This window comes from Falco peregrinus, chromosome 6, assembly GCF_023634155.1.
Source record: "Falco peregrinus isolate bFalPer1 chromosome 6, bFalPer1.pri, whole genome shotgun sequence".
NCBI classification, from domain to species: domain Eukaryota; kingdom Metazoa; phylum Chordata; class Aves; order Falconiformes; family Falconidae; genus Falco; species Falco peregrinus.
The window spans coordinates 86,330,509-86,350,054 of record NC_073726.1 but is presented as its reverse complement, the minus strand read 5'-3'; the positions used below and the strand labels follow the sequence as shown (position 1 = coordinate 86,350,054).

At 42.5% G+C, this 19,546-nt stretch overlaps 1 protein-coding gene across 1 annotated transcript in view; it reads left to right on the top strand.

The window, feature by feature from the left end:
• NME7 (NME/NM23 family member 7) overlaps nucleotides 1-19,546 on the top strand; it is a 94,986-nt gene that overhangs the window by 67,661 nt on the left and 7,779 nt on the right. The window contains exon 11 of the mRNA XM_055809201.1: nucleotides 9,554-9,661. Coding sequence (XP_055665176.1) covers nucleotides 9,554-9,661 — 108 coding nt within the window. The remainder of the gene's footprint in view (nucleotides 1-9,553; nucleotides 9,662-19,546) is intronic.

The following is a 19,546-nucleotide window of genomic DNA, read 5'->3' as shown; positions in this document are numbered from 1 at the left end:
ATTCAGTCCATAAAGGCACAAGGTAAGAGCCTTTTAGAGAACATTATGGTTCTGAGTTAATTTCAGTCTATGTGGTTGTTTTCTTTGCTTTCCTTGTGTTCTGTTTGCTTACAGCAGACAGCAAATTGCTCTTGTGCATCAGACAGCAATGTTATTGAATGTATAAAAGTGAATCCCTGAAAAGAAGCATTCAGCAAAAAGCAAATTCTCTATAGCCTCAGTCCTTCCTTGGAAAAAGGGAGCAGTGTTTCCAGGAGATAGGGGAAGTGCTGAGGTCACTCTGTCTGGGAAAGAAAATGGTACTGTTACTGCAGTAAACAACTATTTTCTCCTTCTCCAGTTTCTCAGCATCTTGGTCACAGTGACCTTGTGTGTTTGCAGAATCTTTGATTTGAATAGATTAAAAGCATTTGCTTACATGCCTGACTTGGGTTTTTTGTTGTTCATAGGTAGCCTTGTCCTTCACTTGAATTCATCCTGACTTCTGGTTGGAACATAGTAGTTTTGTAGAGCTGTTACATGCACTTCAGGTTATGAAGAAATGCAAATGATAGCTCAGTAAATAATATTAAGAAAATAATAAGCCAAAGTAGAACTTCATAGAGCAGACTGCAAGGGCTTTTTCTAGAGTGCTGTAGAAGGTAGTTAGCAAGAGTCAGCACACAAAGGTGCTTGTTGAAAATGTGCAATAGAGGAAATTATAAATGTGTAGAAGGGCAGTAGAGCACTTACTTTTCCATATAACCATGATGATGTGATCTTGAGTATCCTGAAGTTGACTGTAGCTGTCCCAAAAGGTTTCATGTCTTTCAGCTGGCAGCTTATGAATAGTCAATGCTTAGATGTGCATGACTTTTTTTTTTTTTTTTCTTATCCTAGAGGACTGCTTATTTGGGCTCTGCTTGCTTAATAGATTGGTGGCAGAGCTAATAATAACCAAACAGAAAAGGAGCTGCAGATCACAGTGTATCTTATGTACTTTGATGATAAATTGGTACACAAAAGAGATTGATCTGAGGGGAACTGATTGCTGCTGGAAGGATATCTATCAGTTTCTCAGAGGGGTTTCCTTTATGAGGGATCCATTGGCTTTCTAGGTGGCATAGGTGGTATTCTTGTACTGTACATTGCGACAGGGTGTTTATGGACTGAAATTCCTGAGGTGCTTTGCATGACATTGTGGTAATGCAAGAAATAGATGCTATGGCCAGAGCATATCTGCAGTTATTTTCTGCTTGAGCTACATTATTGAAGGCTTTAAAGTAGGTGAAAACAAATTCCATGGCCTTAAACCGTCCCTTCTGTAGCCAAAAGGAAGTAAGTAGTCTGGTTCTGCATTTCTGAGGATGATAGGTATTATTATTGTTATTAAAATTCTCCTCTCTGCAATTGCTGGCAGCCATGAGAACAGCTGCAGTAATAGTCTTTATTCTATACTACTGGTCTCATTGTTTGTGAACACTATTAACTAAACAAAGGCATTTAAAAAACTGGATATAAAATTACTTATTCAAATGCTGAGAACCTGCTGAATAATTTGGGGTGCTGCTTGCTGGTCTGTTTGGTTTCAGCTGACATTCTCTGTTCTACTGCAGGGCCACCTGAGCAGAATTTTTAGCAGCTTCTTTTGCTGATAGACTGCATCCAATGTGCTCTTGGGACTTCCCTTGGATAATCTTGCTAAGAAATTTTCCCTTCCTCTGTGTTCCTTGACTTCCCAGATCAAGGGACTAGAACAAGGTCAAGGTGGAAGATGAGTGAACAGCAGTTCTTCATGTTCCCGTGGCAGCCCTCAGGTTCCCATAGGTGACCTGGCATGGCCTGAGTTTTGCAGACTGTGGCTTATCATCAGAGTGCTACACAGGAATTAAAGCAGCATTAAATCAGAGAGAGAGAATAGCTGAGGAACCAGTCTGGGATTCAAAAAATCTGAGCTGAAAGTTAAGACATAGAACTTGTGATCCTTGTGAAATGTATATTTCTTTGTGCCCCTGGGAAATTACTGTCTCCCTGTCTTGGTTTCCCACTCCAAAAAGGGGGTCCATTCTGCCTCCTGTTTTCTGTTCTTTGTGTCTCTTCATGTAAGAACCATCTATTAGTATGTATAAGAACACTGACTAGTACAGCTAGTCATGAACGCAGCAGTGGCTTTTAAAAAACAGTTGTAACACAGATAATGAGCAATTCCTTCCATCAGAACCGGGCTGTTCACAACTGTGTGGGAAGAGATGGCAGCACTGCTGCTTCCAAGGAAAAGCTTGCTGATGGATTGGAGAGGCTTGAGGGCACAGAGTGGAAGGGAAAGCTCTCTCCCATGCTAAGCCCCGAATGGGAAGGATCTCTGGGGTTTGCAGCAGACTTGTGAGTTTTGTCTTTCAGTCCATCTGTGTCTTCTGTTGAAGTGGATGGTCTAAATTTGATCAAGCCAGGGAAGTCTCAGTAGAATTTTGAAGCAGTTTTTCCTGCTTTGCAAAGTGTAAAGCTCAGATATCTGAACTGCTTTTGCAAATGTAAAATTCTATCTCGAAAATATCAGAGGAAAAGATGATTTATAATTATTCTTGTTCTTCCAGGGGAAAACTCAGCCAAGATATCTGCAGACTAAAAATAATGTCTTGCAACTTCATAGTGACTTTCACTGGCGGCTCTCCAGATATTTTGCTAACATGAATTAATGAAATCCCAAAATATCCCTTACAGCCTAGTATTTTTTTATCCTTGTTCTACAGGTCAATTAATTAATGGATGAAATTCTGGATGCCTTGAAGGCACTGGAAAAGCATCAGTAGGATCAGTATTTCACCTTTAAATCTTAAAGTAAAGCAACTAATAATAAAATTTACAGTTACACTGTGTTTTCTGATGTCTTGTGGGGTTAGTTGCTTTTCAGTTGTTAAATCTTGCTTTTTCTAACTTGTCAAGTAACGTAAATATCTCTTATTGCACCCAGATAATACAAGGTAGCTAGATATTTTATCTTTATTCCTATTTTGCGACCAACTTACATTTGGTATGTCAGTTATCCTCAAGGCTTCACCATCCAATCTCGTTTACACTTAACTCAGAAGTGTGGCTGCTTGCTCTTCTCTAAATTCAGCCCATTGGCAATGGCAGATAGGCACACAAATACGCCAGTAAATAAATTTCTAAGCAGGGCAGTTATCATTAGAACTGCTTAAGCATCAACCAGAAGTGCCAAGACCAGTGAAAATGCTATCTCAGGCTGGCAAATGTGCCACGTTTGCTGCCCACAGCAGAGAATCTGCAGAGAGTTGGTGCAGCACCTTTGGGCTGCCAGAGAGGAGGAGTGGTAGGGGACGCGTGGGAGTGAAGCAGAGAGAATCAAAGTGCCTCAGGGGATGGAAGGTGAGAAGGAGAGACAGTGTAACAACTTCTACTGACTTGTGAGCTTCCGAAAAACTGCCAACACTGGAGTATGGAAGATAATTTTAGGTCCGTTAACAAAACTTCCAAAAGATACAGGGCTTCAGACTAGTAGTTCAGAGGTAGGCTGACTTTAAAATAAACAGAAAAGCAGATGAATTATATATATATATATATATATATATATAATTTTTTTTTTTTACTCAGACCAGAGTAGATTTTTGTAGCAAAATAAACTCTGGTTTGATTACTTGCTGCTACTGTTGCAGAACTATTTGATTTTTGGAAGGAGGTGAGCATCAGATGCACTTTTTACAGCCTTGTAATTGAAAATCTGGCTGCTGTTGCCTGGAACAGGTAATCTGATTTGCTGAACAAACCTTCACAGCCACACCGTTTCAAGTACATAACTACATGCATACAGATTTGGGTCAGTTAAAGACGTGAGAAACTTGTCGGAGTGGCCAGTAAGTGATTGGAGGCATAAGTATTTTGCTATTAGTCAGGAGAAGACAACCTGGACAATTAGGTCAAAATGCACAGTGCTCAGGGAACAGATTAGGCTAAATATTATAAAGACCTTCAATGCAACCTTTCCAGAGTCTTGAGAACCTGTGTATCAGTTTGTTTTGTGATAAAGATTAAAAGATCAGGGGTGGTGTGTGTGTGTGTGTGCATTTGGAGGAGGTTGTTTCAGTTTGATTATTTTTTTGTGATATGTGGAAAGTACCAAAGACCTTCTGATAACACTGACTCCCTTGGAAGTGCGTGTAAGGCCATTGATACTGACTCCATATTTGTACATGACGTTGCTGCAGCTCTTGCGGCATGTGAAGAAAGAAAAAATGTGTCACTCTGTCAACAAGAGACTTCTGTTCTGGATTGGTTTGTAAAATGTAAGGTGAAGGAAACGTATTGCATTTTCTTTAACATTGACCTGGTTTTGTATTTAGAAACTTTCTGAAGTACCTTTCAGCAGGCGGGCCCCAAGTTTCAGGGCAAAATGTGCTTTTCCTCAGTTGAAGACTTTACAGTGGCAACAGCACCATCTTATGTAGATTCTTCTCTCTGTAATATAGACAGAAGGCTTAGTGCTGCATTTAGGGATGATTAAATGGACCCCGAATTGGTGCAGGAGTAGAAAATTGTTGTGTTCTGCAGCAGCAGATGTTGAGTGCAGGGTGGCTCATCACCTGAAACTGGGGAACATAAAACAGGTTAGAGCTGAGGTAACTAGTGGGGAAGCACACACATCAAAATCAGTTGGCTAGAGCCTGGAAGGAGTGTGGGCTGCAAAGAAAACATGCAAGGTAAGTTGAAGCAAGCTAGCCCTTGTGGTATCATGCACAAGATCATCTGTGACCACAGATTTCATTTTGATAGTTAAGCCTTTGGATAGGAACTTTTGTGACGGACATATCAGACTGATCAACTGAGATTGTTCCTACAGTGACAATAATGTTAAGGTGTTTCTTAGCCTGAATAAGTGTTACAGGAGATACTTGTCTAGTATTGTGTTCTGCATGACAGAGACTGCTGCTTTTATCAGTTTACCTCTTGCTGACGGCTTGTGTAAAAATGAGCATTTTGTACAGCTTCCTGCTGCAGCCAGCAGTAGGTGATGTAACTGGTGCTAAAAACCTCTGAAAATAAGAGCCAACTGAAGAGCTGTGGTAATCCTTGCATAGCTGTTGTACTGCAAAAGTCTTCGTTTTTTCCCTTGAAATGGCTTATCACCCTCCAGTCACTGCAGAGGAAGTTCAGGTGCCTCTCTTGGATGAAGCAGCTTTCTGACGGCTAAAGTTCAGCCAGACAAACACCACAGTGAGTGGTGGAATTTACATTATTTTGTTTGTTCACAGTTGTTGTGTGTTCTCTTCTCTTGACAAGGGCACAGCTGGTTCTTAAAAGGAGAAATATACTTGCTTGTTTGCCTGGGGCTGGCTACTGCCTTCTGGATCAGTTGGCACCTTCAAGGGGAGAGAGGGACCATCTCTTTCATGGCAGCAGTGGAACACAGAGAACTGCAGAAGAAAAAAGCTTTGTGAGTGCAGGATGGGGAAAGCAGAGTTGAGGAGTCCAAGTCAACATAAAACCTTCAGAATGACTGGTGAATGAGGAATGCCAAGAAGAGCAAGGAGCAGAGGTGCAGTCAGGGCTTGGATAGAGAAGGAAAACAAGGTGTTTTACTGGGGGCTTAGAGGCGACTGTGCAGTTTGTTGCAGTCTAAGAAGTCCTCTGCTGCTGGCCTGAAAGCAAACCTAAAAGAATGAAGCTGCCCTGGGAACACACTGTGGATAGGAGAGGGCTTGATCACAAACTCTCTTAATTTTTATTCTGCTTCACTCAAGAGGACCAGTAATGAATTTTCAAGGTTTCCTTGTTCTAGTTCTAGCCCAAGTTCCTTTGTGTGGTTTTGGTCCATTCAGAGTTTGTGCTGTTTCCCACTGAGGAGGGAGGGAATGGTGTCTGCATGGAGTCAGGGGTCGCCTCTTCGGCTTTTCCTTGAATACTGTTTAAACAGCTACAAAGCATGCAGAAATATTTAAAGGCAGTCGCATTTGGGCCTTTCTAGATACCCAATTAAGTATTATGGGCAGATGCTTTAAAAAAAATGGCCAAATTTTCTTGAAATCTGTGGTTTTGGCTAGAATATATGTTACTGTTCTATATGACTTCGCGTCCAGCCCATGAAAAAACAGCCATTTGAAGGAAAAGCAGTTAATGAGCTTTGCTCATGTTTATGATTTTTCAGTCTGATTTTGACATATTACTGGAATTGGTGATATTTTTGTTTCCTTTAACTTGTGTAGAACTAGAAAGACTTTAGAATGTGCTAAGTTCTTCATACAAGTACTGCACTGGGCACAGTTATATGATAGAAACATGAAATATATGCGTCTCTATCTTGTGTAGGATAAGGATCTTCAAAGGGCTGGCTGGTAGATCAAAGCCTCTACAATGCAATCAAATAGCCTGCTGAATAAGACCACAGAGGATGAAGCCTTTGGTGCAGCCACCCTGGTTTGTTTTGCTGCAGACAGGGTACTCTGCACACAAGGTGTGAGTTTGTGGCATCCTCATTCTCACACACACATGAAGTCACAGGGCACGCATGTTACTGTCTTCTCATGCACATGGTAGAGCTGTAGCTGCTCTTAACTCCTCCATCATCCCACTCTCAACTCCTTTGAAAACTTAGGAAAAAGAGGTTTCAGAGGGGATGGAGGAGTATGGGGGAACCAACCCAAACCTCACTGTTTTCCCTGTTGCTGCAGATGAGGCCTTTATAAATAAAATGCTTGGCAAGCTTGTCATCATGCAGAAGCGTGTAGATTAGTAAGTGCTATGAGGAGTAAGTTCTGTAAGGAGCTCTCTTGCTCCTTCCCTGAAACTTTCCCAAGATTTCTAGCAATACATACACCAGGACACTTATGTATGAGGGTTCCTCAGTGGTGTAGTTAGAAAGCAATGGAGTAGTAAAACTTCAGAATTTACCATTATTGTCCTTTTTTGGCTACGTAAATATAAGCAGGGACTGCTTTACCTGTCATCCTGTTTGTAAACTGATGGCAAGAAAGGCTTATTAATCGGGCGCTAACAATGTAAAGTGCTGGAGAACCTGTCTTTGTCTGTTTTTGATCTAATGCAATCCCAGGCAGAACAGAATGAGTCCCTTTTTGTGCAAAATGGCTGATGAGTTTCGGGAAGGCCGGAGAATGGATAGCAACCTGCCTTGAAGAATTGAAGGGGAGACCATGTACTGCAACAGTAGCAGCTATTGCCAGTGTTAGAGAGAGTGAGTCCGAGAGAGGAAACATGAGGTCTTCTGTTATGAAGCTGTGAAGTGCAAATGAGAGCTTAGGACAAATGGTAAAGTCAGGAAGTCATAGCTGCTTTTACAGAAAGAAAGGGGGGGAGGAGGGAGAAAAAAGAAAAAAAAAGTGGGTTTGGTGAGGAAGGTGGGTCAAGGTAGAAGTTTCATAAGCAGCAGCAGTTTTGGACCTGTTGGAGGATGGGACAGTTTGAGCAAAAGAGTTTGATGAATAGGAAATGGTGTATGAAATACCAAGATTTAGCCTTTTAGATCTGAACTGTTTCTTGCTAAACTGTTTCCAAAGGTTTCATAGCCACAGTAATTTTTTCTAATATGCCTCAAGTTTCCTTGAAATAATTGAAAGCCTAGTGCTATTGCCGGCTTCCTGACAGCTAATTGTTACTGGAATCAATGGTTGTTCCAAGAAAGGCTTGATTAAAGTGTCACATAGCTATAGTTAAATGGCATGTGACCTTTGTTTCTCCAGCAGACTTCCTTATCACAAACTTTTAATGAGGACCATGCAGAGGAGTTGGGGTTTTTTTCTCCTTGGGTTTTTTTGTTTTTTTTTTTAAAGTGAAACCCTTGAACTTTCCTCTGAAGCAAAATCAGTTTGATGTTGAGTGTATCTTATTCAAATATCCTTGACATCCATATCCAAAGATCCTGTATAACCTGTGACGTACACACAGCAACAATGGGGAACTGGAATTTCTCATAGCATGTTTTGTGTTAGGCACACTCCAAGTATTAAAGCAGTTTGTCTTCCAGGTAGGTAACAGATCAAGGTTACTAGGTAACAGATCACCATAATTGTTAATTGTTATTACAGGAAAATATCTAGGACTTGCTAGGCTAAGAGAAGACCTTACTCTTGAAGTCCAATTGTCTTTGTTTAGTAATGAGACATGACAAGTGGGTGAAGCTGGAAAGTGGGTACAGGGGTTGTCGGGTAATGCTCTTGTGACGTGCTTTGGGACTAGCTTAATGCACTCACTACCATCCCAGAAGAGAGTGTGCATTATGCGGGTGGTTCTCATCTGTACCTGTACAAAGTTTTCCAGGTCAGCCGAGACCCACTACTGAAGTCACTATGAACCCATTTGACACTGGAAGTTAAGAAATGCTTGGATGATCCAGTCTGGTGACTTGGCTGTGAGGTCAGCAACCTCCAGCTGTGACACTGAAACAAACACCTGGGAGTGGCGCAGCAACACTGCACTGGCCACATCCAAAGTGATTACACCCGAATGGCCTACCAGGGGCCAAGGTAGGCTCTGTTGGCAAGGAAGAACGCTTTTTTATGTTCAGTAGCTGTAGCGTGAGCTTGTCATCAGCCTGTCCCCTCACTGGCAGCAGTCAAGTGCACAGGAGGCACTCAAACAAAAATGTCCAAAGGGTTTTAAGGAGGGAAAACTGAGTTAATGCCATCACCCCTGAATTTTAAAGGGAGACACACTGTGCATGAGGTAGGCTTGGAGAAGAGCTCCAGGGCATTGGGAAAAGAGGCCAAAAAGGTGTAGCACAGTTGGCATAGGAAAGGAGTTAAAAGACAGCACTGCAAGGTGATAGCGCAGAGAAGTACAGCAGGGCTGAATTATGCCTTGAAAGAAGAGCATGGTGGATGGGAGAGCCAGTGAGGGCGGTCTCTGCAGTATAAGACAGGAGATATACCATAGTAAAGAGGTAAGGGAGGAATGTTATTTCAGAACCTGAGTGGTATCTGCTGTAGTAAGAGAAACACTGTGAGGTCAAGGAGGCATTTGGCATTGTCGATGAAGAAGGGTATTGAAATATCAGCTTCAGAGAAAGATGCAGAGAGAGTCTGGATCGATCCTTAGAGGAAGCCAGATGTTGGCACTAGCTGTGGTTTCAGAGAAGCACCACTGAGAAGACCAAGAGGCTGTTTCGTGAGGGGGTTCACAAACAGCAGGTTCTGAGGCAAATAGTTCAGTGTTAAGGGAGCCAGTCTGCAAGGTGATGCACTTGTGTCTGCTCACTAAGGACAGCAGAATCTGTGCTTGAGAGCTGCAAGGGTGTTAACATGATCTAATTGCGTTGGTACAAATGCAAGGAAGGTGTGTGTGTAATATGAAGGATCCTGTATTTCACCCAAGGTGGCTTGATTGGCCCAATTTCAAGCAGTTAGTTTTCACGGTCTCAGTCATGGTTTTTCAGCAGTTGTGTATGCGTGTAGTGCAAGCTGGAATTTCCCTCTTTGTTTTCTTTTATAGTGTACTACACATATTTTAATAGCACAGTAGTGTTTTACTTTATAAGATTCTATTGCATCCACCATATAAAGGAACAGTGTGGTTCACAAAGGTCTTCTGGTTTTCTTGTGTTCAATAGGAAATAGCTCGTCATCTCCGACCTGGAACTCTGCGTGCTGTCTTTGGGAAGAACAAGATTCAGAATGCTGTCCACTGCACAGACCTACCTGAAGACGGACTTTTGGAGGTAAGACCTGCTAGACAAACATGTGATTTTATATCATAGGATGTTTTACAGTGAAAAGCTATACTTGACACTGCTTTAAGCTGTTGAAGTGTTTTATATGTGGAGTAGCTGTGTTGGAGACACAAAACAAAAGCAAAGAGTTTATTAAGGGCATTTAACTCTGTTAATTCTGATACTGTAAAAAATTCATCCACACAGTTTTCTTGAGTGAATATAGTACTGTGAAGTATTTAGTGAAATGGAAGTCAAGAGTCTTCCCTTTGGCTGAATATGTCCTTGTGACTGGGTATCAGGATCTAACAGTGCTTCTGCAGGGACACCTTCTTAGCCCTTTCCTGAATGACCACCGTGATTCCTGATCTGGATTGTCTCTACAGTGAGCTTGTGTGGGGCTTGGAATACTACAGGCACTAGGGATTTAAATTCTCCAGATAGGTTCCGGGTTTATTTCTAGACAGTCATAATTATGCACATCAGTTGGTATTTCCTGTGTTTTATATTAACTTACTAATTATTATCTGATTTTGGCTTTGTATGCTTTCATTAAAGTCCAATAAAATGGGAAAATGTTAAATTAAGGGAGTTTATGAAGACAGAAGTACTTACTATGGAAGCCAGAACAAGCTCACTCACTTGATTCCGTGCCTCAAAACAAGGGGTTTGAAGCAGTGTGTGTAAAGGTATCTTGGATGGATCTCTGCATCAATGCATATGTTTTTCCAGCACACGCATGGCTTCTGTTTTACTGTCTACGTGTATTTGTGAGTGTTTTGCTGTTAGACTGTTGCAGAATGATGGAGCAGCAATTTTGGATAATTTTACACTGCAAAAATGGTGTTTTCATTGAGGGGAGAAGAGCAGCTAGCTGTGTCGCTAGCTAACTGTGTCACCAGCTCCCTTCGTGAAATAAAATCAGATCTGTGGGTTAATGCTTTTTGCCAGAAAATTGCGTCTAATTTAAGAAATGAACTAGAGAAATTCAGCACTGAGAATGGCAGTATTAACAAAGTTGCAGCTTTTTAGACCATTTCCAAGCCGTCATTGAAAGTTCACAACTTCTAGTTTCTGTCCAAAGTGACTAGATTTAAACAAGCTAACAGGTATTTGCCACTACATGCCTAAAATCCTTCAGTCTCCTGGTTTCAGCTGGGGTAGAGGTAATTTTCTTCCTAGTAGCTGGTGCAATGCTGTGTTTTGGGTTTAGTATGAGAATAATGTTGGTAACACACTGATGTCTTTAGCTGTTGCTAGGGAATGTTTACACTCAGTCAAGGACTTTTCAGTTTCTCAGGCCCTGCCAGCGAGAAGGCTGGAGGGGCACGGGGAATTGGGAGGGGACCCAGCCAGGACAGCTGACCCAAACTGGCCAAAGGGATATTCCACAGCATAGAGCATCACACTCAGTATATAAACTGGGGGGAGCTGGCTGGGTCGGGGCCTGGAAGATCGCTGTTCAGGGACGAAGTGGACATTGGTCAGCAAGTGGTGAGCAGCTGTATTGTGCATCACTTGGGGTTTAGGGTTTTTTGAGTTTTATTTCTCTTTCTCTTTTTGTTATCTCCCTTTTTATTATTATTACTAGTAGCAGATTTTGCTTTATTTCAATTATTAAACTGTTCTTATCTCAGCCCATGGGTTTTACATTTTTCCGATTCTCCTCCTCCTCCCACCAGGGCAGGGGGAGTGAGCAAGCAGCTGTGTGGTGCTTAGTTGCCAGCTGGGGTTGAGCCATGGCACGCAGTCATGGCTTTTCAATGGCAGCAGACAAAAAGGCATAACCTGCAAGGGAAAAATGAGTGTCCCACCAACCCTCACAGACCATTTTAGTACTTAAGCAGAATTCTGTCTCTCTCTTGTGTCCACAGTCTGTCTCCTTTATACTAGTGCAAAGCAGGTATAACTCCATATTGCTGGTTGTTTAAATTGAGCTACTATAAGCGAGGTAGATAGGACAAAGTAGTTTAATTGCTTCTCCAAAACAACAGTTGAGGCTGGAGTTCTTTCTCAAGGTCTCTACTACATGTGTTTGTCCTTTGAATCCCACAGCTGAATCATAAGCTAAGTTCTTGATCTAGTATTACTGAGCACACACTTTGCAGTTCCCATTGCAGGCTGGTCATCTTAATGCAAATTTTAACAGTCATTTATTGATTGTATTTTTTTAGGAGAGGGGTCTAAAATCGTATTTACTGTAGACATAATTGTACACAGAACATGGCTTTTCATCTGTGTGTAGCTTCTTCTGTAACAATCCAGGTTAAGCCAGCAGTTGTAAAGGACATCAGTCAATGTTCTTTAATGAGCAAATAAAGCCGTGAATGTTTCATTCTGATTGTTTGGCAAATAAACATTATTATGTAAACTGTAGAAACCTTTTTACTGCTAACACTTTAATTCTTGGACTATCTTTACATCTGTGTTCTGCAAGAAATGTAGTTTCCTGAAAACTTAGGTAAGCAAAATAAAAAATAACCTCTGGATTTGCTTAAGTGCAAGGGCTTGTTGCATCTAATGGAAGAGAAATGATACCGTATACACAGAGATCATCCTTGGGAAGGACTTTTTCCTCAGTGAGGTTTTCTCAGAGAGGGGCTCAAATCCACAGAGGTCGCATTTGCTGGCAAGCAGAAACCAGACCCTTCTGCCCCCTCAGCCCTAGTAACTCTACAGTGCAACACGTGCTGGGCTAGAGCAGGATGGGTGTGTGGCATGCAAGGCAGCCGTAGAAAAGAACGGAGCCAGACTAACATTTTTAAGAAGTATGCTGTTCAATAAATGGTAGTGAATGTTTTCAGTCTTCAGTGGATAACTGAATATTTTTATGTAATGAGTTTAACAGAGCAATTGTACTCAGCCTCGGGCAGGTGAATTCAGAGATAGGTAAGGCACTTGTCATTGAGGAGAGTGATTTTGGCTATGTTGTATCAGTGGAACTTGTTTCTTTCGATATGGAGCTAGCGTATGTTCGTTACGTCCGTGTTCTGGTAGGAGATGCTGCTGGTGCTATAAAAGTTACACAGTATTGTAGGACAACTGATTAGTAGAGGAGGAGTATGGAGTAAATTTCAGAGACAAATCTGACCTACTAGATTTATACTACAAAGGTTGATGGACCCTTTTTAAAACCCCCAAGAAAATTAATTTATCCCGAGCAGTCTCTTTCCTTTCTTCAGGTGGCATTGGTTTTTGTACAGTGTTAGCACTCTGCTGCACTTACTACCCAGTATAGCTCCAAACCCCAGCCTATATGCAAATTCTTTCACTACTGTTTTACCGATGAAGGGTAAGTTTGGCAATCTGAATTCAGGATTCAGAGCTAGGAACTCCAGAGTTTCATCTGTAATTCTGGTGCTGATTTTATCTGAGCTTGGCTAAGCCATTTTTCAAATTTTGGCATGAAAGTGTTTGGCTTTGAAATTCTACATGAAGATGTTCTGATTTATATTTCTCTTCTCCAAAAGAAAATGCTAAATGCAACAAATATTAGAAAGCAAATTGCAGAATCGTTATTACAAATAATGACACAAAATTTCTAACACTTTTTTTCCCCCCAATTCTTACTACATATATGTTGGTGGGGATTTTGGAGGGATGGATTGGTTGGTTGGTTTTGGTGTTTTGAAGGGGGATGTGTGTTTGGTTGGTTGGTTTTGGTTTTAGGTTGTTTTTTGTTGTTGTTGGTGGTGGTTTGGTTTTTGTGTTTTGGTGTTTTGTTTTTTTTTTTCCAGGAAAGGAAATAGCTTATTTACTCTTCTGAAACCCAGTAAGCTTTCTTGGAGAAAGGATGCTGTCATTTAAGCTTTCCAAAACTCTTGGTGAACCAGAGAGGTGATCCTCAGGGAACCGTTACAGCCCAAAAGCAGGCAGAGCCAGTCTGATACACCATGAATAAAGATGTTTACTGCCTTTGTTTCAGAGCTACTGTACAACCTTGACCATGTTTGATGGCTGAATCATCCTTTTCCAGAGGTTCCCATTTCCAGTGCAGCCTCTCCCTAGAGGTCTAAGGGATGCAGAGTAGAAGTCCTAGTATCTCTGCTCTTGCACTGAGCCCAGTGGGTTTGTACAAAGAATGCCTTAGCTGTGTCTGTTGGCTGGCATCTGGAGTACTTATGCTGTTAATGCTACAGCAGCTTATTAGAGGTCCCTGCCACAATCCTGATGCTGTTGTGGCCGCACGTTCTGTGTGCACATCTGCAGGCTCAGCAGTGCCCGAAGGAGCTTGAAGGCAAGATGGTCAAAGGGGCTGCTGCTGTTGTCACTTTTTGGATAGGAAGCTGAATAGGCTGGTCTGTGTGTTAATTGGGCTTGTGACTTTTGAACTTCCAGAACCAAATGGAGAGGGAAAGGGGAGGTACCTGGTTGATCTACTATCCTATCACAGGCCTTAAATGCACAATATTTATGGGAGCACAATACAGATGTGTTCCTGTGTAGAAAGGAACACCTGTACTTTTCTGAGGACTTAGGTATCCTTAGTGCCAGATACTGCTTATGTTGAGATTTCTTCACCCTTCTCTGTGTTTTTCATCACTCGCAGTTTAAGATTTAATTGAAATTGGAAAAGTGTTTGCAATGGCAGCTGCTGTCTTGTTTTTCCACAAATGGAGGCTTCTTAGAAGAGATGAGATAGGTAATTGGGGGCTAGATCAAGTGCTTGCTGAAGTTAATAGCCAAACTCTAGGTGACTTTGGTGGTTCGTACTTACTTGACAGCCACTAGGAAGGACAAAGTAGTGACCTCCTGAAAATCATGACCAAGGAGTACTTGGGGGAAAAAGAGAGAGAACAACATTTTCTCAGGAACAGCAAGGACTAATTAACTAAGTAAGGGTAAGCTTGTGCACCTAGTTTTAGAACACTGTATTTAATTAATACAGTACAGCCGTTTTTCAGTGGTTTTTTTAGACCTCTTTTCCATGGTCCTGGGAAAAGGAAAGTTCACTTTTAATCTTAAAAAACCCTCAAACAAACAAACAAACAAACAAACTAGCTGCAAAAGCAAATACTAGCACTTGCTCCCACCAGTTTGACCCTTAACTCCTGTCTTTGTTCTACAAACTACTTCATGTTTTAGGCAGTGACTAAAGCGTACCAGAATTAATGATTAACTCACTTTGGCTCAAGAGAGGAGGGGAGGTGCAACTGAGCCTAAAACGCAACTGGTCACAATGGAGAAACCAGTGTATTTTCAGTTGTAAAGCTGTAACTGCTGCTTTTGTTCCTAGTTTAGTGGTACAAGAGGAGGGTAAATATTGTCCTGAAGCCTCTTGGATGAGCTCTTTTACTTACTGGGTCAGGCAGTTATTTATTCACTTTGTATACCTGCGTGTCCTTGTATCAGTACAAAATGTATTTTCACAAGTGACAATGGATAGACACCAAGAGTTCAGAACAGTCTGCTTTCTCAGCCTTGTCATCAGTTTCCGATTTTCATGGAATGGGGAGAGGAAAGAAAGGAGGAAGTAGAGAAGGGAGTCTGATAGTGATGGAGTATTTATGAGATGATTGGGTTTAATGAGTGAAGGCTAAACCAGCAATTTCGAAGTTTTTCTGATCAACTGCTGTTGTGTATGACATTCATTCAGAGCAGGGGTTTGCATTTGTTTCCCACATCCAAAGCAGATACTGCTCTACCTCTCGACAGTTTTTTTCTGTTTCATATAAAGTAGGTACTATTTGGAGAAAGCAAACAATTACAGTACTCACCAGCATTCACATTCCTTCTGAGTCGGGTAGAGCAAGGACTAGAACGTACATGTGTTACATGCCAAGTAAGTGCTGTATTTAACAGACTAGAGACAGTTCTGCATTTTTGTCTTTCATGTACATGTGGTGAAAGATGATTCTGTTTCTCAATTCACTGTCTTTGACCTGAGGAACATTTCTGATAAGTATCTTCTTGAAATAGAATCTTGCAATCCATTGGATCTGATGAATCATCACTCTAGACATGTTTCCTTGTAATTAGTCATTCCTGGACTAGTTTTAATTGAAGTACTTGATACAAGGTGTTGTGGCTACCAAACTCATGGTTTACGTGCCTCCTTAAAGAAGTGAAGGCAAATAAAAGTCAGCGAAGGCCTTGTTCACATCACTGGAAGTACAGTGAGTAAAACTTTCCACAGGAGGTGGTGCTGTACGCACACCTTAGTTCCGTGGTTCTCAAGTGGCTGAGTACCTTTCAGATTATGCAGGAATCTGCATAATCTGCAACCATTAAAGAAATGGTAGCCCAGACCTGTGGTTATAACAAAACCAGTATTTCTGGGTTTTGGAACACTTTGCCTGTAAATTGTTGCTCATACTGTGCAGTTCAAGGTTGGGTGGGTTTTTTTGGTGAGCAGTTCTGAAAGGGCATTTGTACTGCAGCAAAACACTCTGGGGATGATATAGACTGCACGCATCTGGGGTAACCTGAAAGCCTCCCCACTGAGGCGCAGCCGCACCAGCTTTATGTTCCTATGCCATGGTGTTTGGGCAATCAGTCAGTCTCATGGAGTGTCTTTGCATAATTAAAAAATACTTAATAGTCATAAATGTATGTGTGTGCGTGTACTTGCACGTGGAGGGCGAGGATGCTGCCCTCAGTAAGATATGCGTGGAAAAGGGTTTACTGTGGGGTGGGTAAAGTTTGAGTCCTGGGTGAAATAACCTTCTCCCTGTTGCTGAGGCAGATGCTGTTGTTAGGTGACTAATTCTTCTTTCCAGTGGACAGTAGCGTGGCAATTGCTGCGGGAGTGTGCTTACACGTGTCTTTGCGTGTCTGGTGGGCTTTGTGTGAAACTGTGCATAGGGGTGGGCTCTTAAGCCAGTTTTCAGGGGAGCGGAGGATGTGCCAACTGCCACCTTAGTCTTGTGTCCCCATGGGCACTTTTTCCACTGACTCCTCGGCATGCAGCGTGCGTGTGTGCCTCCGCATGGCTGCGGGGTGCCGTCAGGCTCTGCCTTGGGCATCGGGGCTGTGGAGGGAGATGTGTCAGTTTTCAGCGTTGCAGGCAGCTTTCCAGCCAGGCAGTAGCGAGGACCTCCTCAAGTATGGTTTGCTGGCCTTCTCCCTTGCCTCAGAGCTATTTGTGGCACACACAGACATGAAAATAACCTATCGAAGGGGGATGATTTTGCTGTTATCAAAGAAGAGTGGGTTTTGTTTGTCTTCTGAGAGAGCTGTCGTGACGGTTATTTTTTTCCTTATCACTTCTTTGCATTTCAGCTGTTCAGGAGTAAGGCTGGGGACTGGCAGACTTGCAACGTACTGCTGGAGGCTGCTCTTCCCCTTGCTCAGCCTTACGCCAGTGAGACTGGCTTACCGCTTCAAAGGCACTTAAGCAAACAAGTAATACCATCTAGCTGTACGGATCAGCTGTGGAGATCTGATGGACAGAGACTCGCACAAGTTCTGGCGCTGGAAGTTCAGCTGGCTGGATCCAGCCTTGGGCAGATGGGAGGTGATGTTGTGCGATAAGCGGTGACAGGATGGGCGAGTTCAGCAGATGTGTTTTGTCTGAGCGAGTGCGGTGGGTGATGAAAACCAGCATCTTTTTCCTCAGACTCGCTATTAACTAAATGCTCTGACGAGTGTAAAGAGCTGTGCTGCTCCTGGGCTTTTGGTGCAGTGTGTTTTCCACCTGCTAGAAGACAGCTGTCCTTGGCCTGGCATTCCAGATAGTGCCAGGAGAAGCACGCCTTATGCCTCCTTTCCCTTTGCCTTTATTTGGGAAGGCTGGGGGGAGGGTGGTGTGTTAGCAGGCTGTTCAGAGCGGACAGGGGAGTGCTTGCCTTGCGGTGGGGGTACACGACAAATGCTTCCCATAACCAGAGTCCTGTTGCAGAAGTGCTCTGCTGGCTGCCAGCTTGTGTTTTTCTGTTCGCTGCTTCCTTGCCTGCCCGCTGCCGTGGTCTCCACACAGGGGTGTGCTGCAAGGTGCTTGCTACCATCCACCCTGGAAACGCTTTCGTACCAGTAGTGAGCTGATTCCTGGGTTGAGGTTATAGTGCAGCACTTTAGGATGGAAGGCATCAGGAGGATGCAGCTCTATTAAACTAATCTTTGTGGTGCATCAAGGTTTAGTCCAAGCAGTTTAATAAAGCATGTCAATGAGTAACTCCCAGAAGCGTCAGTGTGCTTAGTGTGGAATTTGTGTATGTCACACTCGGAACAAAGGTCTCCTGCATTGCTTGTTACCGATTAACTTGTCTGGTATTATGCAAGCTGCCTTTGCCAGCTGAGAACTAACTCTCCCCATTCACAGGGCAGCGCAGCTTGTAAAACATTACACAGCAGAAGTGCATAGCATGGCAATGAACCTTTCACTGAGGGCATTTCAGCTGTACAGCATTTCCCTCAGGAGCCTTTAAAATATTAATAAAGAAGCCATTGTTTCAGCCAGTCATACAGCAATTTTGCAGTGAAGTCTTTTATTAGGGGCCCATACTGAGCTGCATAATCCAGGGTAAGATGCTTTTAATCATCTCCAGTGAAAAGAAATAAAAAATTGGAGGGTTTGGGTGAGGTTGATTTTTGGCAGTGGTTTTTTTGCAAGTTTTCATCAAAGCAGTAGCTATTCTTGTCTTTCAATTGGAAATTTCAGCCTCTTCTGGTACAAAATTATTTCTAGAAAGATCTGTCAGAAAATGGTTGTTATGATTCAAGTGCTTCTCCATTTTAATTTCCTGAGATTTTTTATCCAACAGCTGTGGGAACAGGTTGGAAAGAATCTGGAGTGTAGGAAAACTTCATCTTCTTTGGTGGTGCTTTTGCATATCAGAGGATGTTAGCCAGCACTGGAATTCTGCCTCACGTTTCCTGATGCTGTATATATACTTGTACAGAGAATTAAGTAATCTTTTTGCCTAGGCCTATCTGAAGAGAAATTAAAATTAAAAATAGCAATAGTAGAGGGATGGATTTTGAATACATGTTGGTGATTTCGCTTTTAAAAAAAATAATTTATGTGGTATCAGGTCACTTGCAGCCTAATTTTGAACATAGGTTGTATAATTATTATACTTGTGGGACAGACAAGCAAACCAAACTAGAAATGTGTTTAAACAGAGTTGTGAAATAGTTCAGCTCTTGTGCCTCCACTTCTGGGTAAGATCCGAGGTCCAATTGCCCCTTGTTCTGCCAAGTCTGGGGTTTCTAAGTGCCAGAAAGAAGTTAATGAGTGTGAACCAAGCAGCTCCCAAAGCTCTTGAAGTTTCACCTGATCCTGAAGGTAACCTACGCGATAAACAGGGCTTGGCTTTTGGCACGTGTTCATGTTGCGCTGAGCAAGGTAATTTTGTGGATGGGAGGTCAAGGCAGAGGGAAGGCATGACGCTTCTTGATAACTCATCTGAGGCCCAGTTTGTGTCTTTGAGGCTGCTGCTTCCTTTCTTCCCCTCGGCACGTTCTCATTTTGAACCAAAAAGCCCAGGTCCTCTTCCCATTACTCCTCTTCCGCCAGCTGAAGCATAGCAACAGTTTAGCTGTAACTCATCTGCGTGACGGGCAGACTACAGCAAAGGAGAGAAAAAAGCCCAGAGGCATAGCTTGTACAGCAAGAGCAGTACGGGGGCACTGTAGTTACAGTGTCATGTAAAAGCTCAGAATCTCCTTTCATTTCTTGAGCAAGTGGTCCCGCACCTTTCTTTGGAGTAGGAGAAGCACTGCTGCCCTGTAGCACACACTGCTGTGGGATGCAAACATATTTTTACATGGATTGCTATTATTGACCTCAGCCAGTTGCACTTCCCACCTCTCTCTCAGAGGTCAAATAGGCAAATGATTAGCTATAGCGGTACTTTCTGTGTAGGGTTTACCCCTTCCCTCGTTGGTGCAACTTCCTTGACTGAGTACTGTAAACTAGCAGTAATTAAGAGGAGAACTTAGGTCAGCTATCTG